We start from the raw sequence: 19,984 nt of genomic DNA, 5'->3' as shown, positions 1-19,984 counted from the left end.
GACACGTCGGATTCGAGGTGGCAAAGTCAGAAGGGGACGTCGCTGCCACACCCTAGCTACGCGCCAAGAAAGTCCAACCCCTCCGTACGCACACAAGTGTACGACGACTAGCGAGCGTGGCCGCGTCACCCGTATATGCACGCAGCGGTACCGACCGACTAGTGACTGCAACAATGTAATAATGAAATTAAAGGATTATTTGTACATTTCCTGTTGTATACGACTGGGATACTGTTATTCCTTCATCCAAATATGCAACGCGGTTTCAGACCTCAGGAAACACTGGATAATGTTATTAGGAACATGAAGTAAACAAACTAGCAATGTAATCAGTGCATGATTATCAATTGCAATTTTCTGTTTAGTCCATCCTTCTCATCAGAAAAATCTGACCAGCAACTGTGTAAGTCAAATATTGTTCAAGTTTTTGGTATTTTTTGCATGCCATTTTCGTCTTGCGACTATGCCATGGCATGTCTAGAGGATTAATTAGGCAAAAAAATCTTTATTGCAGTTTTACAAAATACATCTAATCTGAGTACATAGTATTGGAAGTTTGTTTTACATACTATTTAATCTTTTGTTGTTACATGTTAGTATGTACTATGTGATATATGCAAAAATTCCCGTGCGTTACTACGGATCTTTACACGCTCTCAGGTTATTATTCTCTTGTTTCATGTATGCTCGCTTAGCTTCTATATTGATGTTGTCACCTCCACGCCTGCATAGCCCCATCCAGGCTTGTGTAATGCAGCCCCTTGGCCTCCATCTCCTCATTGATCTATCATTCAGTTGCTCAGTTTGGTTTCTTTGGTTTTACAAAGTCAGACCTTAGGAAGCACTGGACATTTTTATTAGGAATGTGAAGTAAGCAAACTAGCAAAATAATAATCAAGGGATGATTATCGTCAGTTGCAATATGCAGTTTAGTTCATCCTTATCATCAACAAAGTATAACCACCGCACCTACTACGTAAGTCAAATTTTGTTCAAGTTCCGGTATTTTTGCCTTCATTTCATCTTGCAACTATGTCTTGGCATGTCTCTGATAGAATTAATTAGAAAAAAATCTTTTATTGTAATTTTACAAAATACTATTTAATCTTAGTTCCGTAGTATTGAATCTTTAGAAATGGAGGAGTCGCATTTGCAACCATGTAGTTGGGCAACGTACCTTATCACCCTTTACCCGCGTTACTTGTTCATAATATAACATGGATATATAAGTTGACCCTAAGCTAACTTGCCAGCAGGCCAATAGATCTGTGCACGATCTTGCAAAGTCAGAGCTAGGGATGAGAAAACAATCAATGGATGATGCTTCCTTCAGTATTAATAGTTTGAGACGTCCAATTTAATTTGTTAATTCACATCCTTATCTGAAAAAAACATTGAACATCCTGTACTCATGTGCATATGCAGGTCCGTTTATTTGATCGATTTTGAAACTTGGTTTCCATGACAAATTTGCTGCAGGTAAATGCTCCAGCGCTAGTATTTGCTGCAGGGTAATTCAGTGCATATCACGGCACTGAATTAGTTTTATAAGTTTTTGGTTCTGAAGTTATATAAGTTTCTGGTTCTTCTTTGCCAAAGCTTTAGTACTTGCTGTCTGCTAACTGAAATATCCCATGCATGATAGGCAAGACGATTCTCTTGGACAAGTCTATCTAAGTCGTTCCGGAATTTGTTTTGGTTAATTGTGCACCTCTTGTCGCGAGCCAAATGCTGAATAGTCAAATTCGTGCAAATCAAAGCCAAGATGACTAGTCAAATTGAGTAGAGACTGGACTCTGCACCGTACATAAAACATAGTCTTGATTCACTGCAGACGTCCATGCGACAGTGCTGGCATAAGATTGCAAGCAAAAACGTGAAAGCAACGTACACAACCTACGCCAAGTCTCCAGTGTACAAACGATGAGAGTTGTTCTTCACATGCAATGGGTGTTTTATCGTATCTTTTTATTCCAAGTGTGCCACGATGATGATAAGCTGCCCACGTACAGCTCATGACTGACATGAGGGTTGAGCGCTTATATATTGCTCAAAAGTCTGCCCTCCCCTGCTTGCAATTCATTATATACTCAATTTTCAATTTAGTTTTTGCAAGGTCATACATCGGAAGAATAAAACACAATATATTACAATGCATAATGTGCATATGGTAGTATATTTTAGTATGACAAAAGGCCAACTCTCTGCTGCTGGTTTTAATAATCTGTTTGTCCATTTGTGAAGGCAACCACTGGAACACATCCAGTTGACACCAATGCACTGACTAGATAGGATGGCCAAGCGCATCATGGAATATAATTTTTGCCCCCTTAGCTTGTTATGAACTGGTACGGCAAGTTACTTTGCGGCTACGAATTCGATGGAGTACTTGGCATGCAGCCAGTAGAAACAAATTCAAATGTCAACTCTTCAAATGCATTATTGCATTGTCCAAAGACAATCACAAGGAGAGGCAGCCTACTATTTTGGTTCAATTATTTTTCCTTTTCGACAACGCATTGAATTATTATTTGTTACATCTTGCATAAAAAAAGGTAATGGGTTTGGAGACGTGCAAAATTATCAAGGTATTTGGATTCAATATATGGAAAGTGATATGTGTTACGTTTTATTTTACTGCTAGTAGCCTTTCTCTTTAATTTAGTTTTTCGGAAAGCCAAAATTTCATGTAAAGCCACTTTGATGAAACAAAAAAGAGTCTACATCGGCCAACATAGAGTCTACATCGGCTAGGGAATGGAGAAATGCTTTGGAGCCCATTTGGGAGGACTTTTACCGGCTCTAGCTTGACCTATCTTCACAAAATGTGACATTGTAGCGCAAAGCCATTTCACAAACCGAGATAAAAATAAAATAGAAGTTGGGCGAAGTTTTTTTTTCTTCACCGGCTCTGATTTTACTAGTGAAGCTATTTCATAAGAAGTCCTCCCAAACGCCCGCCCCCTTTCCTTTAGCAAGTGTAGCCGGATTGTCCTCGTGTTGCAACAGATTTTTAATAAAATTATTGGAAGTTCTGATAATAATTGAGAGTTACTCATTATTCCAAAATATAACATTAGGTGTCTTTTTTACTACTGCTCATATCGTCTGGGATTTCGAATCTCTCTTTAACTCTGAAACTTATAAACTTTTTCAAAACGAACGGGTGTGCTAATTCTGAAAATTATACATAGATTATTTAGTATTGCAGCACCATGAAACTTAACCACCTACTTTCTTTGTTTCTTAAATATACATGTTTCGGCCAGTCTAATTATCTTTATAAATATCATATGCATAAGAATGCACTAGGGGACTAAAGTTTAGTCCATGTCACATCGGATATTCGGATGCTAATTAGGATAACTAAACACGAGCTAATTACAAAACTAATTGCAGAACCCCTAGGCTAAATCACGAGATGAATCTATTAAGCCTAATTAATTCATCATTAGCGAATGTTTACTGTAGCACCATATTATCAAATCATAGACTAATTAGGCTTAATAGATTCGTCTCGCGATTTAGCTTAGGGGTTGTGAAATTGATTTTATAATTAATCTATATTTAATACTCCTAATTAGTGTCTAAACATTGTGACAGGGCTAAAATTTAACCCGGAATCCAAATACCCAATCAGGCCATCACTGTACTGCCGTTGGCTAGGCGAGAGAGAGAGGTCACCATCGCCCACCACCTTGGCTTATGGCTTCCTATATATGCACTGATACACACGCACTCATGCATAGTACGGACCCGCACTCTTGGCAGCCAGAACGTGGTCAAGTCATCGGTGAGCTAGGTTGTCCAGGTCTCCAGGAGTTGGTATCGATGGCGAAGGTGGCGTCGCACGGGGCGTTCCAGGGGGAGAACCCGCTGGACTACGCGCTGCCGCTCATCATCCTGCAGATCTGCCTCGTCCTCGTCGTCACCCGCGGCCTCGCCTACCTCCTCCGCCCGCTCCGGCAACCCCGCGTCATCGCCGAGATCATCGTAAGCGACGCCGGCCTGACCCCTCACATGTTTTGCTCGATCTCCGTCGTCGTCCTCCTCCTTTCCACATAGCAGATGGCTACATATTGCTGTTGCTTTGGAACGTACGACATCGTCGACGGACGTCGCCGTGGCCACCGCGGCCGCCGGCTACCATGCACCGTCGCCAGCTGCATAGCCTCTGCATGCATACCATATGATCCCTCTAGCTACTATCATATCATATGAAGGCCCCTCTAGCTAATATACAGATTTGAAAGTTTCTATAAATGTGTTAATATTTTTCTCATTGCCGGCCTAGTTAGGATAGTATGATTTGCACTTTATTTGTCAAAGTAATATTTGCACACCGACCAATCTAAGCACCTTGTTTTGACTAGTACGAGTACACACAACAGTGCTTGCGTAATCACTAGAAAACAAGATCCACACTGATGGCTGTGTCTCAAAGAAGCTTGGACTGCATGCGTGTGTGTGTTTCTGATCGACTGGCAATGGCGGTGTGTGCAGGGAGGGATCCTGCTAGGCCCGTCGGCGCTTGGCCGGAGCACCAAGTTCCTGCACACCGTCTTCCCGCCGGAGAGCATGACGGTGCTGGACACGCTGGCCAACCTCGGCCTCCTCTTCTTCCTCTTCCTCGTCGGCCTCGAGCTCGACATCTCCGCCATCCGCCGCACGGGGAGGAAGGCCCTCGCCATCTCCCTCTCCGGCATCGCGCTCCCCTTCGCGCTCGGCGTCGGCACCTCCTTCGCCTTCCGCGCAACCATCGTCAAGGACGCCCCCCACGCGCCGTTCCTCGTCTTCATGGGCGTCGCGCTCTCCATCACCGCGTTCCCGGTGCTCGCCCGCATCCTCACCGAGCTCAAGCTCCTGACCACGGACCTCGGCCGCATGGCGCTCTCCGCCGCCGCAGTCGACGACGTCATGGCGTGGATCCTCCTCGCGCTCGCCATCGCGCTCTCGGGATCCAGCTCGCCGATCATCTCGCTCTGGGTGCTCCTCACCGCCGCCGCCTTCGTCGCCGCCGCGTTCCTGCTCGTGAGGCCGGTGCTCGCGTGGATGGCGCGACAGTGCCGCGAGGGAGAGCCCGTCAAGGAGCTCTACGTCTGCGCCACCCTCGCCATCGTCCTCGCTGGCGGCTTCCTCACCGACGTCATCGGCATCCACGCGCTGTTCGGCGGGTTCGTCGTCGGCGTCGTCGTCCCCAAGGACGGGCCGTTCGCCGGCATGCTCATCGAGAAGGTCGAGGACCTCGTCTCCGGGCTCTTCCTCCCGCTGTACTTCGTCTCCAGCGGCCTCAAGACCAACGTGGCAACCATCAGCGGAGCCAAGTCATGGGGTTTGCTCGTCCTCGTCATCGCCAACGCGTGCATCGGCAAGATCGGCGGCGCGGTGGCGACGGCCCTGCTCGTCAAGATCCCCGTCCGGGAGGCCGTCACGCTCGGCTTCCTGATGAACACCAAGGGGCTCGTCGAGCTCGTCGTGCTCAACATCGGAAGGGACCGCAAGGTTCTCAACGACGAGGCCTTCGCCATCATGGTGCTCATGGCGCTCTTCACCACCTTCATCACGACGCCGATCGTCATGGCCGTCTACAAGCCGGCGCGGCCGTCGGCGCCGTACAAGCGCCGCACGGTGGCCGGCGGCGACGACGCCGACGAGCTGCGCGTGCTCGCCTGCTTCCACTCCAGCCGCGACGTCCCGACGCTGCTCAACCTCGGGGAGGCGTCGCGGGGCACCGGCCGCCGCCGCCTCGCCGTGTACGCCATGCACCTCGTGGAGCTATCGGAGAGGTCGTCGGCGATCACCATGGTCCAGCGCGCCCGCCGCAACGGCGTGCCCTTCTTCAACAGCGCCGACAGGGGGGACGGTCAGCTGGTGGTGGCGTTCGAGGCGTTCCAGCGGCTGAGCTCCGTGCGGGTGCGCGCCATGACCGCCATCTCCGACCTCGACACCATCCACCGCGACGTCATCGACAGCGCAGCCGGCAAGCGCGCCGCCATCGTCGTCATGCCCTACCACAAGGCGCTCCAGCCCGACGGCTCCCTCCAGTCGCTCGGCTCGGTGTACCACGCCATTAACAAGCGCGTGCTCCGCGAGGCGCCCTGCTCCGTCGCTATCCTCGTCGACCGCGGCCTCGGCGGCCCCGCCCAGGTCTCCGCCCAGAACGTGTCCCTGTCCGTCGCGGCGCTCTTCTTCGGCGGGCCCGACGACTGCGAGGCGCTGGCCTACGCGACGCGCATGGCGGAGCACCCGGGCGTGGCCGTCACGTTGGCAAGGTTCCGGACGAGCCGTCCGCCGCACTCCGACGAGGAGTTTGCCGACGACGAGGCGGCGGTCGAGGCGTTCAAGTCCAAGGTCGGCGGCGTGAAGGACGGGTCGGTGCGGTTCGAGGAGCGGGAGGGGTGCAGCAAGGAGGAGGTGCTCGAGAGCATCGGCTCTCTGGCCAAGTCCAACGTGTTCGTGGTGGGGCGGATGCCGCCGGCGCCGGCGCTGGTGGAGAATCCCGACGAGCTGGGCCCCGTGGGGAGCTACCTGGCGTCGCCGGAGTTCAGGACGTCGGCGTCGGTGCTGGTGATCAAGAGGTACGACCCGGCGACGAACCCGAAGAGCAGGAGGTTCGACCCGGAGGCGAGGCCGCCGGTGGCGACGGAGGAGGACGTGCTGGACGAGGCGGAGATGGGCAGATCCAGCGTGGTGCCGGTGACGTGGTCGCCAGGGCCTGATGCGCATGGCGCCCAATAAAGAACCGCACTTGCTGGGAGTGCTTGTTGAGCTTTGTTCCTTTCCTTGTGCAATCTTCAAGAAATAGAGCAGGTACGATGCAAATCAAACTTAGTACCTGATTGTACATTATCTGATTGTAGGCAAATTCGCAAAACAATATGTAAAAAATTACTACACGAGTGTTTTTTTTATAATGTCAACTACAGCGGGTTAAATGCCAGCCTGAACTTTGTATTGCAACGTGAAAGTTACTGCGTACATGTTTTTATAAAGGGGGAGAGAAAAGGAATACACATGTTATTTCTAGTCTATGTTACATGAGAGATTACTCCACTCTTTTAGGCAATCCGTCCACTTCGGATTGCCAAGTTGTTCCAAGAGATGCTCATATCTTGCTAATGTAGATCGAAGCGAAGCACATGAGTTGGGTGAAACGGAAGCCTATCAAACACCACAGCATTGCGGCTTTTCCAGATGTTCCAGAAGGAGTGCCGTGGGACATCCGAAGGTCTTCCAAAGAGTAGAGAGGTAAGGAGAATGTATTTAATTGTAGAATTCTACACTTTCTAATTTCTATACAATATTCAATTAAGAATAGGATATTCAATTAAGTTGTCCAATAATGTGTCTGATTGGCTCTAAATACATGAAGAAAAAAATAAAGTAAAAATAAGAATAAGCATTGCCATACCTCTTTCACTCGTTAAATATATTACTATAATCGAGTAAAACTAATTGTTCGAAAAGATTTATATCATCAAATAGTTTGGAATTAGAATCTATATAGAGACTGACATGCAGATTTTGACTAAAAGATTCAAATTTTAAATAAACTATTGATCCGTCTAACAATGAAATTTTTCTGGCACCATATACCCTCTCCGACATACTGGCTTCTTGTGATGGCCTCCCTTTTTTTCTTTTTACTGGTGGACCTGCTTGCATGTCTCAGAATTTCTCAACCCAACCTTAATGCCGGCAATGCATACACGGGATTATTTTTTTTTGAAAAAAATTATACTAGAGCTTATAATTTGTAAAGATCCGGAGTTGATACGATCGCATGGAAGATTGTAGAACGCATATTATTCTTTATTTTTCCCCCCCTGTGTTTGCTGCCGATCGAGCAAGGCTATAGAACACATATGTTACACACATGCATGTCTGTTTTGAGAAGCACGCGATCGAGGATGCATCGTCGTTGACTTGGGCACCGATCCTCATTGTTTTCTTTTGGAGAACCAGCTCGATCGATCCTCATGCACTGTGAGAGACCAGCCGGGCTGCTGGGATGCCAGATAAACTTAACCAAACGGTTAGCTAGCTGTACATTGGTTCCCACGAGTACCTGCCATGATTGGTATAAGCCAAAGTTGCTTAAGGTCGTAGCTACCAGTCGGCTCAAGTCGAGTGGAGAAGAAGAAGAAGAAGTCCAAGTCCACGCACATCCACACGTGCATACAGTCTATGCACGCCCAGCTGATGCTAGCTCCCGGAACGAACCGACAACCGACTTGGCGCGGAAAGTCCAAGTCCACGCTCAGCCAAGTGGACATGGAGAGGCCCCTCCGACGACTAACTGCTGCTAACCCTTCTGTTCGGTCTTGTCCATGTGCACAGTACGCGCCCGCCAGCAACGACTTTATGCGTGGCACCGGTACGAGCAGGTTGCTAGAGAACTCACCTTCCGTCCAACCATTTTTATTTTGGATGGTTTTGGATTCGGGATTAAAGGACTTTTTATCCCGGGTTAAAAATCCACCACCGACGAAGGACTCTTTAGTCCTAGTTGATAATAACAACCGGAATTAAAGAGTTCCTTTAATTCTGGTTGTAACGGCTACTGGGTTAAAAAAAATCTGACGGGATATTTTGTCCCAGTTGGTTTTACCAACCGAGACTAAAGGAGGTGACTCGGGATTAAAGGACCACCTTTTATCTTGAAAACTTAGTCCCGATTGGATTTTCGAAATCTATGGCCCTATCCAACCGGGACTAAATCCGTGCTTTCCAGTAGTGAGTGTGTGTGGACGATCCAAAAAGAAATCAAATTCTTTTGGTGTTTTGCATCCACACTCTACTTACCAGCAAATTAATTAAACTAATACCCTCCTTATAAAATATAGACAATTTTAGTTTTGTTCTAAATCAATCTTCTCCTAACATTTGTCAAAAAAATCTTCTTCAACATTAATTTGACCAATTCAACATAAATAATCATCAACTTGTACAACGTCAAATTAGTTTCATTAAATCCAAAGTAATATATGCGTCTTGACAGTATTCCTGGAATCAATTTAAATATTACCATCCAAAAAGTTAGTGTAAATATGTATAAATCATGCTTACAATACATTAATGATAAAAACAAGGCACGATATAATACTCACATTGGTTTTTAATAAGACACAATATAAGGGGAATAATCTTGATGGTTGTTAGAGCAACTCCAAAAGCTTGCTAATCTTAGCCTCAATACCTTCTTTAGGGAAAAAAAGAGAAAAAAAGAACTCCAATAGTCCACTTAAAACTCCCCAAAAGATTGGTGACGCGAAAAAAACACTCTTCGCCCCGCATATTTTCGCAACGCCTAGTCTTCCCAATCCGCCCGTGTGCGTTTTTTTTCCCAGCTGCCCCGCAGCGCCCGCTGGCCGCGCACCTGAGCAGCCGTACCTTCCTGTGCGCGCAGCGGTGGCAGCGGGGCGAGCAGCGGGCGAGGGGCAGCAGCGCCGACAAGGCGAGTAGCAAGGCGTGCTGATCCCCAGGTTGCCGGAGGAGGTGGCGAGGGAGTGCCTCGTCTGAGTGGGCTTCGACCTGCTGCCATGGTCTGTCGCATTTCGTGCTAGTGGAAGTCGGAGGTTGCTGCGAGCTAAGCTTCCCAGTTTCCGACGATGTCGGGGTGCGGCAAGGGCGGCAAGGGTCTTGGCAAGGGCGGTGCCAAGCGCCTGCTCCCCGACAACATCTAGGGCATCACCAAGCTGGCGATCCGGAGGCTAGCTAGGAGGGGCGGCGTCAAGAGCATCTCCAGCCTCATCTACGAGGAGACCTGCGGAGTGCTCAAGATCGATGCAGTGTTGCTCATGGCTCTATGTTGTGTACAATTGCCTTGTTGTTTCTTTGGAAAACCCATCAGAACTAATCAACCTGCAATCTGAAGAACCGCAAGAATTATATGTATCTGTGGTGATTTTGAATCTGTTGGTCTCCTTAGTTCAATCTGCAAAGTTGCGTTCCCGTGCTAATTGATGCTTGTTTCAGGCTTCAGTTTGCGCCATATGCTTGGTTTCTTTGACTGTTTCAGAGTCTGGAAACATTATGTTCTCTGCAGTCAATTGATGGGTGCTTTTGTGTAATGCTATTCTAGACTCATTTGTAAGCGTAAATTCAGAAGCTGCAACTGAAGAAATGAGTATACTGGCGTTCACAAAGTGAGAATGGAACAAAGGTCAAGGGGTATGGGTGCTTGTTTCAGATTTCTGCCTGAGGCTGGAATTTTCAGTTTGGATCATTTGTCTGGAACTTTTGCATTAGTAGACATTTAAATTGGATCTCAATGGCCCAGCGGCAACCACATGCCTCAATGGACGTGAATCCTTACTTTGATCCGGTGTGACTTGGAGGTTGCAGGATGCAGGGGCAGCCAGCATGACTTGTCCTCCGTGCGTAGGGCTGTCGGTGTCACTGGAGGGCGCAGGACTGCTCCTCCGTGCGCAGGGGCTGCCAGTGTGAGTCCTCCATGCGTAGGGGCTGGCAGCGTGAGAGGGGTACCAGATGGAGGGTTTCGACGGGTACCGTGCGCACAGGGGCTGGCGACGCAAGGGGCTCTTGGTCACGGTGGTGGGAAAAAAAGCAACGGGTCCTAATGGGTCCAATATGATGACGTGGTCTGTTTTGAATTATTGAGTAGTTTTTAACGATCTGCTGTGAGCTGATATGTTTTAGGGGGAAAAATTTTTAGCATAGCCTCCAATATCTCATTTTAGAGAAGAATTTTTTGGGAACTCTTAGAGTTGCTCTCAAGCTTGGAGTTGCTCTTAAGGTTATCAGCTTACCTCAACTATTTTTTGTAGCTTATATATGGTAGTAGCGGATCGAAACGAGGTACTAGCTTACCTCAAGTATGCGAGAATAACGCGCGGAAGCTAGAACATACAGTGTGTGTATATGTATATATGCATGGATTGATTTTATGTTTGGCGCCGAGAACGAAGCTGTAACACATGTTACCAACCGGTCGGCTCTGATCACCAGCCGTCAAGTCCTACTTCTTCGCACTCTCTTTTCTTCCATGGCCAAAATGAATTTTCTTTTTGCCCTATAGTTCAAAACATGGGCGCTCAATAATCAACTTGCCCTGCCATTCGTCACCTATTACGTCGTCTGCAGAACACGTTGCTCCGAGTGCTATACCACTAGCTAGTTGCCATCTCCGCCTGTCCGCGTGTCCTACGTACGTTGGAGGGCCGGCCGGGGTACTATATATACTATACGTGAGAACAGGTGGTCTTGTCAATTACGATGATGATAATTAACCTAGATGTTGCCCATAAGCTATACACGCACACACAATCCCCATCTACGGCCGCAATACATTTGCTCACTTACTGCCCACCTTGCATATTGTATACTTATTTTTGTCTGATTTTTAAGTACACTCTTTCATCCACATTCATACTTTTTTCATTTTGTATTGCACCTCCATACCATACATTGTGTTTAGCATAAAAATCAATATCTTTCATCACTTTCACAAATACATGTATAAATGGTCTACATGGTCACACTCATCATACCTACGTACCTTAACTTAGTATTTCTATATTAACAATGACATAAATAGGTAATTTAGAATCATGTATTAGTTTACTTTTGGACTTTTCTGTATACTGCACATGAAGATAATTAGATCAAGATTTAGATGTTTACTTTTTTAATAACACCATACATGGGCAACTTAGATACAAATTTATAATGATATTTTAAGTTATGCTTTATAATCATATGCATGAGTAAATTGGAGGAAGATTATGAGGTTACTTTAGATTATCTTTTATAATGGCAAAGCTTGCTAATTTAGATATAGGTTTAGGGTCTATTTTAGAATATTTTTATAATGATAGTGGAGAGTAATTTTTTGAAAAATATAATAGACCAATGACTATAATTATTAGAGTTTACAGGATTGATGTTTGATGTTTCTAATTTTTGTAAGAATTTCTAGGATTTATCTTTTTTTATATAGCATGTCTCATGCAAATTAATGCGGAGTCTTCAATGGAAAAAATGAGGCCACATTGCTAAAAAAAGTCAAAACTATTACTGCAAGCAACTTCTCATTTGTTGAATATTCGAACACTATACTTAAAGTATAGATATATACTTATTGTCTTCATCCAATTGTGATAGATTTTAGGTACTAATTACTCTATAACATTTTCATCCACATTTACAATTATTAACTTTTCATTTTTATTTTGCATCGCAGCACTTGAATTTGTTTAATGGACTCTATATTTGAGCTATAATTTTAACATAGAAATTTATATTCCCATCGCTTCTTGTATATCTCTATAATTGATCACCCATATCATGCCTATATACTTTAATTATTATATTATATATCAATAGGGTAAGACATAGACGATTTAGAATCATATATTAGTGTATATTTTTTAATAAAGGTGATTTGGATTCAAATGTAGGGTTACTTCATGTTACTTTTATTAATAGCATACGTGGCCATGTGGGTAATATAGATTAAGGGGTTACTTTAAGTTATTTTTTAAGTATTAGTGATGGACAATTTAGTTGCAAATTTAGGGGTTATTTTAAATACTATTTATGATGGGAAGATTAGGGGTCACTGTAGTTTATTTTATATAATGGCAGAGGTGTGTAATTTAGATATGAATTTAGGAGGTTACTTTAGTCTATTTTCATATTAACGTAGGTGGGTAATTTTTCAGAAAACATAATAGATCCAATGGCCATGATAACTTGAGTCTACCGATTGATGGCTATGATGACTTGAGTCCACCCACCGGATAGCCGGATGTTTTGCTTTTTTTTTTGAGAATTTCTAGAATTTCTCTCTTTTTCTATTTCTAGAGTGTCCATCTAGGAACTATAAATGACTTCATCTTGAGACTTTAAAAGGAGTCTCGAACTAGTAAGTTAGTAATCAGTAATAGTAGGATGGTCCGAGGATGATGAACTTGTACGGAGACTTTAAAAGGAGTCCCGAATTAGTAAGTTAGTAACCAGTAATAGTAGGATGGTCCGAGGATGATGAACTTGTACGGGGGCCAAGAATTCAACGAAGAGTCCTCACGAGACGTAACGTAGGGCTCTCTAGTCTGCAGTTCCCCGGCGAGGTTGAACTCTTTGCCCTCGTACTGTCCTAGAAGTTCGTCATCATTACTATTACTAATTACTAATTTAAATCCCACACCGGGCCGCGCCCCTCGGCCTATATAAATCCCACACGCGGCTCCTGTTGCGGCAACCGTCTCCAACTTCTCCACCGTCCTCCAGTCACGCGTGACTCGCCTCGCCTCGCCTCTGTCCACATCGACCACGCCGGATCCACCAAGCCGCGCGCGGCGGCGCGGGAGAGGGGTTTAAGGCCAGCAAGCAGCGCGTGGTGATCCGAGATCGCTGCTGCGGCGCGCGATGGCGGCGAACGCGACGGCGAAGTGCCCGGGGCCGATGAAGGCCACCTCGCAGGGGGCGTTCCAGGGGGAGAACCCGCTCGAGTACGCGCTCCCGCTCGCCATCCTCCAGATCTGCCTCGTCGTCGTCGTCACCCGCGGCCTCGCGTACCTCCTCCGCCCGCTCCGACAGCCCCGCGTCATCGCCGAGATCATCGTGAGTTCCTCTTGTTCTTTTTTTCCCCGCTGTCTCGTTCTTCCTCCGCGCGCCGCCTCCACCCTCTCCCGATTCGAAGTTCTCCCCGCTCGCCCTTTCGCTTGATTTGTCGGGATGGGCGGATTTGGGAGCGGCGGTCCGCTCCAACGACGCTAGGGCTTTGGTTGTGGACTGGGTTCTGATGGGAACCCAGAGAGTCCCCGGGCGTCTCCTGCCGCGACGCGTACGCGCGGGCGGCGCCGTGCCGCGCGGACACGGGTCTCGCCGGGGGCGGCGATAGGGACGCGCCCACGCACGTTCGGCTTGCGGGTGCTGATCCAACTGCGGGGGAGGAAATTTTGTGACGGGACCATGCCCTTTGTCCTTTTCTCATTAGCAGTTTCGTCCCTTGTTCCCTTCTGATGCACGACCCGCCCATCTCTCCATTTTGGTTAGTAGTTCAGAGGTGGGGACATGCATCGGCTGACTGAACTTCCTTGGATTTTGTGGGCCTCCTGTGCTCACACCTTCAGCCGTCAGTCAGCCGACTTGAATTTTCCGGGGATCATGCTTCATGCAGTTAGATGCATGGAACTGACCAATTTCATGTTCCAGTTACCATTTGCTTGGGGGAAGTTCCTTTTGACCATCGCAATTTTTTTTTTCCTTACAACAGCTGGTGATGAGCATCCGAGTAAAAATCGATAGGGGTTGGTATTCGGTGAGAATTTGCTTGGGGACATCTCACCCTTCCATTTCAACCGCTCACTGTTTCAGACTGCCACAGCCTTTTCCGGTTTAGGAATTTGGCAGAAATTTCAAACAGACTACCCTGAGCGCTGTGGACTCACTCGGCCTTATGAAAGGATATCCATTTTCCTCAACAATTTCATAGTAAGTACGTGGAATAGACAATAAGAATGGACCAATTCATTTAATTTGCTCACCGGCCCTTCTGAATAAAGGAAGAAGAAGATCACTGTGATAAGCAACAGCAAATCCGCTGCTTAGTACGCGGTGATTTGGAGCCAATAATCAATCATACACCCCAAATTAGCTACTGTGACGATTATTTTATCCCAGCTTGCTCCTCAAATCGTGCGGTGCTACTAAGTAAGGAAGCACCGAGCCATACAACTCATCACATCACGTGGTATACACAGCTAGTAGTCAGTAGATTCAGGCGGGCCGGATCCCAAGTTCCCAACTCCCTGGGGGAGGCCTGCCCCAGATAGCCCTGCATTCAGAGATCGCCCACCAGTCTCAGAATTTTATAGTATCCGTCAGTCTAGAGATTAGCAAGGATACTTTGTTTGCACAGGAGAAAAGGAGGCTCCAAGCATCTTCTTAGAGATAAACAAAGTCCAAAATGGAAGACTTGTACTCAACTCTTTGCTTGCACCACGTTTGGGGGACACCATTTTTACCATAACAGCTTATCTTCTGTTTTTGAAAAAGATTCGAGGATCTGATTAGAACTTGCATATATTCATGCTGGTAGGATTCAGTTGCCAATCTGCTGTCACCATTTTTTTTTCAAGAAAAGGGGGTATTTCGATTCAATTCACAGCTTTACCTCCATGGTATTCACAGTATCTGCACACGCATATATCAACATCAACAACCTTGCGGCTTCCCGCTTCGTCGCTCAAATGTCCTACTATTTGACTAACTGAACCGCCCGTTCCCCACATGTTCAGATGACACACCGTATTTTATTGTAGATTCAGTTATCGTTGAATCGATCAAGAAATGAATAAGGGCAGGTTATAGGGGATGGTTCATCTCACCGTCTTTTGCTTGCCCTGCTTGACTTTATTTTAGTCATTAAAGTCAACGCTAGTTTATGGAGGGTATCTACAGAAACAAATGTATAGGGAAACCAAGGCGGCATTTTTAAGTGTATTATTGGAAGGATGCTTAGACTTCTTGCAGCTACCTGCCAACCTAGCTGTCAGTGACCTGCAGAGATTACTTAATCAAGAAAAAAAAGATACAGATACTACTGCAACAATTACTAAACGATGTTTTATTAGTAGTAAGGGAAGTAACGGCTATTGGCACACATAGTATATATTCCTTCACATACTTTTCAAACATTTTTTTGTTGCTTCCATCATTATCGTCAGTCAAGTGACATTGTACGAAATTACTTTAATTGTCAATAGCTCTAGTTCTATAAACAAACTACTAGGTACGTTCTAACATGTCCCTATGAAGAATGAAGGGTCGTCCCTGTTATCTCACTATATAATTCATATACTGGAGATGAGTTGAGGTCTTGAGGAACGTGGAAAAATCTGCACTTAGCCGCTATATATATTTCTTCTGGAGTGATGGAGTCTATATTATTGTTTCTTCCTCACAATTCATTCGCAGCAACAAACATTGATCCTAAGTTCTAACTAAAATAGATATTTCATAGTTTGTGAACACAATTGACCTACAATTTTACACACATTTGAATTCGTATTTTTGACATCTGATTTGATGAACGATGCTGAAACTTGGTCACTCACATGCCTTGCTTGGTTTGCCTGAATGATGATGCAGGGAGGAATTCTGCTGGGCCCGTCGGCTCTGGGCCGGAGTGAAAAGTTCTTGCACACCGTGTTCCCAGCCCAGAGCATGACAGTGTTGGACACGCTGGCCAACCTCGGCCTGCTTTTCTTCCTGTTCCTCGTCGGCCTCGAGCTCGACATCTCTGCCATCCGCCGCACTGGCAAGAAGGCCCTCGCCATCGCGCTTGCTGGCATATCTGTCCCGTTCGCGCTTGGCATCGGCACATCTTTTGCGTTCCGTGCCACCATTGTCAAGGGGGCGCCACAGGGGCCATTCCTTGTCTTCATGGGCGTCGCGCTCTCCATCACCGCCTTCCCGGTTCTCGCCCGTATCCTGGCCGAGCTGAAGCTTCTGACCACTGACCTTGGTCGCATGGCCATGTCTGCAGCTGCGGTCAATGACGTTGCTGCCTGGATCCTGCTAGCACTTGCCATTGCTCTCTCTGGTTCTGGGTCACCGATAGTTTCCCTGTGGGTGCTGCTGACTGCTACCGGCTTCGTCATTGCAATCTGCTTGTTCCTCCGCCCGGTGCTGGCCTGGATGGCACGCCGGTCACCTGAGGGCGAGCCAGTCAAGGAGGTCTACATCTGCGCCACCCTCGCCATTGTCCTCGCTGCTGGTTTCGTGACCGACATCATCGGCATTCATGCTCTGTTTGGTGCCTTCATGGTCGGCATCGTCGTACCGAAGGACGGGCCTTTCGCTGGTGTGCTCATCGAGAAGGTGGAGGACCTCATCTCAGGGCTCTTCCTCCCGCTTTACTTCGTCTCCAGTGGCCTCAAGACCAATGTGGCCACTATCAAAGGGGCCAAGTCCTGGGGCTTGCTCGTGCTCGTCATCGCAAACGCATGCCTCGGCAAGATTGGCGGCACGGTGATCACGTCCCTGTTCGTCAAGATCCCCGTGCGGGAGGCTATCACACTCGGCTTCCTCATGAACACCAAGGGGCTCGTCGAGCTCATCGTCCTCAACATCGGCCGGGACCGCAAGGTGCTGAACGACGAGGCGTTCGCCATCCTGGTGCTCATGGCGCTGTTCACCACCTTCATCACGACGCCCATCGTCATGGCCATCTACAAGCCGGCGAGGAAGACGGTGCCGTACAAGCGCCGCACCGTGGAGTGCACGGCCGGGGACGCGGAGAACGAGCTCCGCGTGCTGGCCTGCTTCCACACCAACCGCCACATCCCGACGCTGCTCAACCTGGTGGAGGCGTCGCGGGGCACCGGGCGCCGCCGCCTCACCATGTACGCGATGCACCTGGTGGAGCTCTCGGAGCGGTCGTCGGCCATCAGCCTGGTGCACCGCGCCCGCCGCGACGGCATGCCCTTCTTCAACAGCAAGGAGCAGCGCACCGAGCAGATGGTGGTGGCGTTCGAGGCGTTCCAGCAGCTGAGCTCCGTGCGGGTGCGGCCCATGACGGCCATCTCCGACCTCGACACCATCCACCGGGACGTCATCGACAGCGCCGCCGACAAGCGCGCGGCCATCGTCATCATGCCGTACCACAAGGCGCTCCACCACGACGGCTCCTTCCAGTCTCTCGGCTCCGCGTACCACGCCATCAACAAGCGCGTGCTCCGCGAGGCGCCCTGCTCCGTCGCCATCCTCGTCGACCGCGGCCTCGGCGGGCACGCGCAGGTGTCGGCCAAGAACGTCTCCTTCTCCGTCGTGGCGCTCTTCTTCGGCGGGCCTGACGACCGCGAGGCGCTGGCCTACGCGACGCGCATGGCGGAGCACCCGGGCGTCGCCGTCACGCTGGCGAGGTTCCAGCCGAGCCGCCGGCTGCAGTCGGGGTCGGGGGAGGAGGAAGCGGCCGACGAGGCGGCGGTGGAGGCGTTCAAGGCAAAGGTGGGCGCGGCGAAGGACGGGTCGGTGCGGTTCGAGGAGCCGGAGGCGTACACGAGGGAGCAGGTGCTGGAGACCATCGAGTCGCTGTCGGGTTTCAACGTGTTCGTGGTGGGGCGGATGCCGCCGACGGCGCCGCTGGTGGAGAGGCCCGACGAGCTGGGACCCGTGGGGAGCTACCTGGTGTCGCCCGAGTTCAGGACGTCGGCGTCCGTGCTGGTGATCAAGAGGTACGACCCGGCGACCAACCCCAAGAGCAAGAGGTTCGACCCCAAGGCGAGGCCGCCGGTCGCGACGGAGGAGGATGTTCTGGACGAGGAGGTCGGGATGGGCAGCGCCGTCGTAATGCCCGTGACGCAGTCCCCAATGTGAGCGACATCGCGTGATCGAGATGAGCAATGGAAGCCGTGACCGTGAGAGCTGCGCCGCCGGCGCAACCTTAGAGATGACGCTTTGCTGAGGTGTGCCGTGTGTACGTGTTACTGTTGTGTGTACCGTCGTCTCGCCGAGCATTCGTGGCGACCATCCTAGCTTTCAGCCACCAGCTGATATGATAAGTTCCGTGTGGCCGGATGATGCCTGATGGGGGGATTGCTTGCATTGTTGTGCTCGCGTCGTGCGGCGACACCGGATCAAGTGTATATATACGTGATGTGTTTTACTGGAATACTCGTACACCCAGCTGTATGAGTAGTGACCAGTGACTAGCGTGTTGGTGTGTGCTGTTAATTACTGGCATTGTCCGTAATACATTCTTCAAGACATAAAATGCTTTTTTATTGTTATAAGATTGGAAATTGGCCACTTCTACCGTGCTGGATCGGCGAAAGCTCCTGAAGCTATTTTCAAAATACATTTTCAAATCTTAAAACTTGACACCCATCGCTAATAGCAATGCTTCCTCCTCACTCGCTGCCTTCGCAACTACCTTATGCCAGTGATCACGCATGTGGAAGGCAACTACCTTATGCCAGTGATCATGCGTGTGTTTCTTGACGCTTAATTGGTGGATCTTAAAATGCACTTCGAGAATGTAAGGACTCTGATGGCAACATCCTGAGACAAGTTGGGGGACGTGAAAATATATTTTGAGCGTTTAGGGATCCGATGACATCTTGAGACAAGTTCATGGACCTGAAAATGCATTTTGAGAGCTCAGTACCTAAATGACATCCGATCCCATGACAAGTTTAGAGACCGCTTATTTATTTTATTTTTATATATGCTTGTATAAGTTGTATGTACAACCAATTTAGTACAATTCGAATTCAACTCAAGAAGCCATTTCAAAAAAAAAAAGAATACAACTCGAAAATGAACTAGATGGTTTAAATGCGAGTTGTTAAGAATCAGTATGTTTTACTTCCTCCATCATAAATTGCAATTCCTTTTGATTTTTCTAAATACATTACTTTTTCTATATATCTAGATATGAGTTTATATCTAGGTGCATATCTACTTAGAAAAGTTAAAACGAATAATAATTTTTAAAATGAATAATAATTTGGAAAGGACGGAGTATTTGCTTGGTTAAGTAAGAAAGGTGTCTCGTCCATTTACCTTGCAGGCACAAGGTTTGCCGACTATGGAGGAGATAACCCCGATTACTTCCATTTCGAGACGAGATTTGTGAGCGAGCTCTTGTGATTATTCAAGCGCGGGCGAAGCGCGCCAGGCAGGCGGTGCGTGCAGCGTGTCGACGCCGGACGGCGGGTGCGAAACAGCCGCATGGGCTCCGTGGCTGCCGGCGGCGTGGAGGCACGGAGGTCGCGCCGCGCAGGCGCGTCGTCGGAGCTGGCGACCGCGTCCCGGCGGGCACGTGTGCTCTCGTCGCCGTGCCCGCCTGTCGCGGCGGTGCGGGACAGCAAGTCGCCCGCAATCCCTGAACGGCAGCCCGGAGCTCCGGCGCGGGAACCATTCAACTCCGGGGGCGCCGGCGCCGGCCTTCCTCGTCATGCAGGAGCGGGAGCGGCGCCGCGGTGTTGCTCGTACCACGTCGCCGTCGCCG

The 19,984-nt window shown here is 48.4% G+C and overlaps 2 protein-coding genes across 3 annotated transcripts; both read left to right on the top strand.

Annotated features, from left to right (window-relative positions):
• Positions 1–3,762: 3,762 nt before the first annotated feature.
• On the top strand, positions 3,763–7,210 carry LOC101772937 (cation/H(+) antiporter 19). Of its 2 annotated transcripts, XR_001163496.2 has the most exons (3): positions 3,763–3,993; positions 4,504–6,810; positions 7,125–7,210. XR_001163496.2 is itself a non-coding variant. In XM_004963150.2 (2 exons), exons 1-2 carry the CDS (start codon positions 3,832–3,834, stop codon positions 6,736–6,738), a joined length of 2,397 nt encoding a protein of 798 aa, XP_004963207.1. In that variant the 5' UTR covers positions 3,763–3,831; the 3' UTR covers positions 6,739–6,894. The 2 variants fall into 2 exon arrangements, 1 of the variants encoding a protein (XP_004963207.1); XM_004963150.2 differs by lacking the exon at positions 7,125–7,210 and having other exon boundaries at positions 4,504–6,894.
• Positions 7,211–12,846: 5,636 nt separating this feature from the next.
• On the top strand, positions 12,847–18,780 carry LOC101773479 (cation/H(+) antiporter 19). The gene is made up of 2 exons (XM_004963151.3): positions 12,847–13,587; positions 16,120–18,780. Exons 1-2 carry the CDS (start codon positions 13,393–13,395, stop codon positions 18,346–18,348), a joined length of 2,424 nt encoding a protein of 807 aa, XP_004963208.1. The 5' UTR covers positions 12,847–13,392; the 3' UTR covers positions 18,349–18,780.
• The last annotated feature ends 1,204 nt before the right edge of the window (positions 18,781–19,984 follow it).

This window comes from Setaria italica, chromosome III, assembly GCF_000263155.2.
Source record: "Setaria italica strain Yugu1 chromosome III, Setaria_italica_v2.0, whole genome shotgun sequence".
Classification (NCBI taxonomy): domain Eukaryota; kingdom Viridiplantae; phylum Streptophyta; class Magnoliopsida; order Poales; family Poaceae; genus Setaria; species Setaria italica.
The sequence above is the reverse complement of the archived record's forward strand: the minus strand, read 5'-3'. Positions and strand labels throughout refer to the sequence as shown.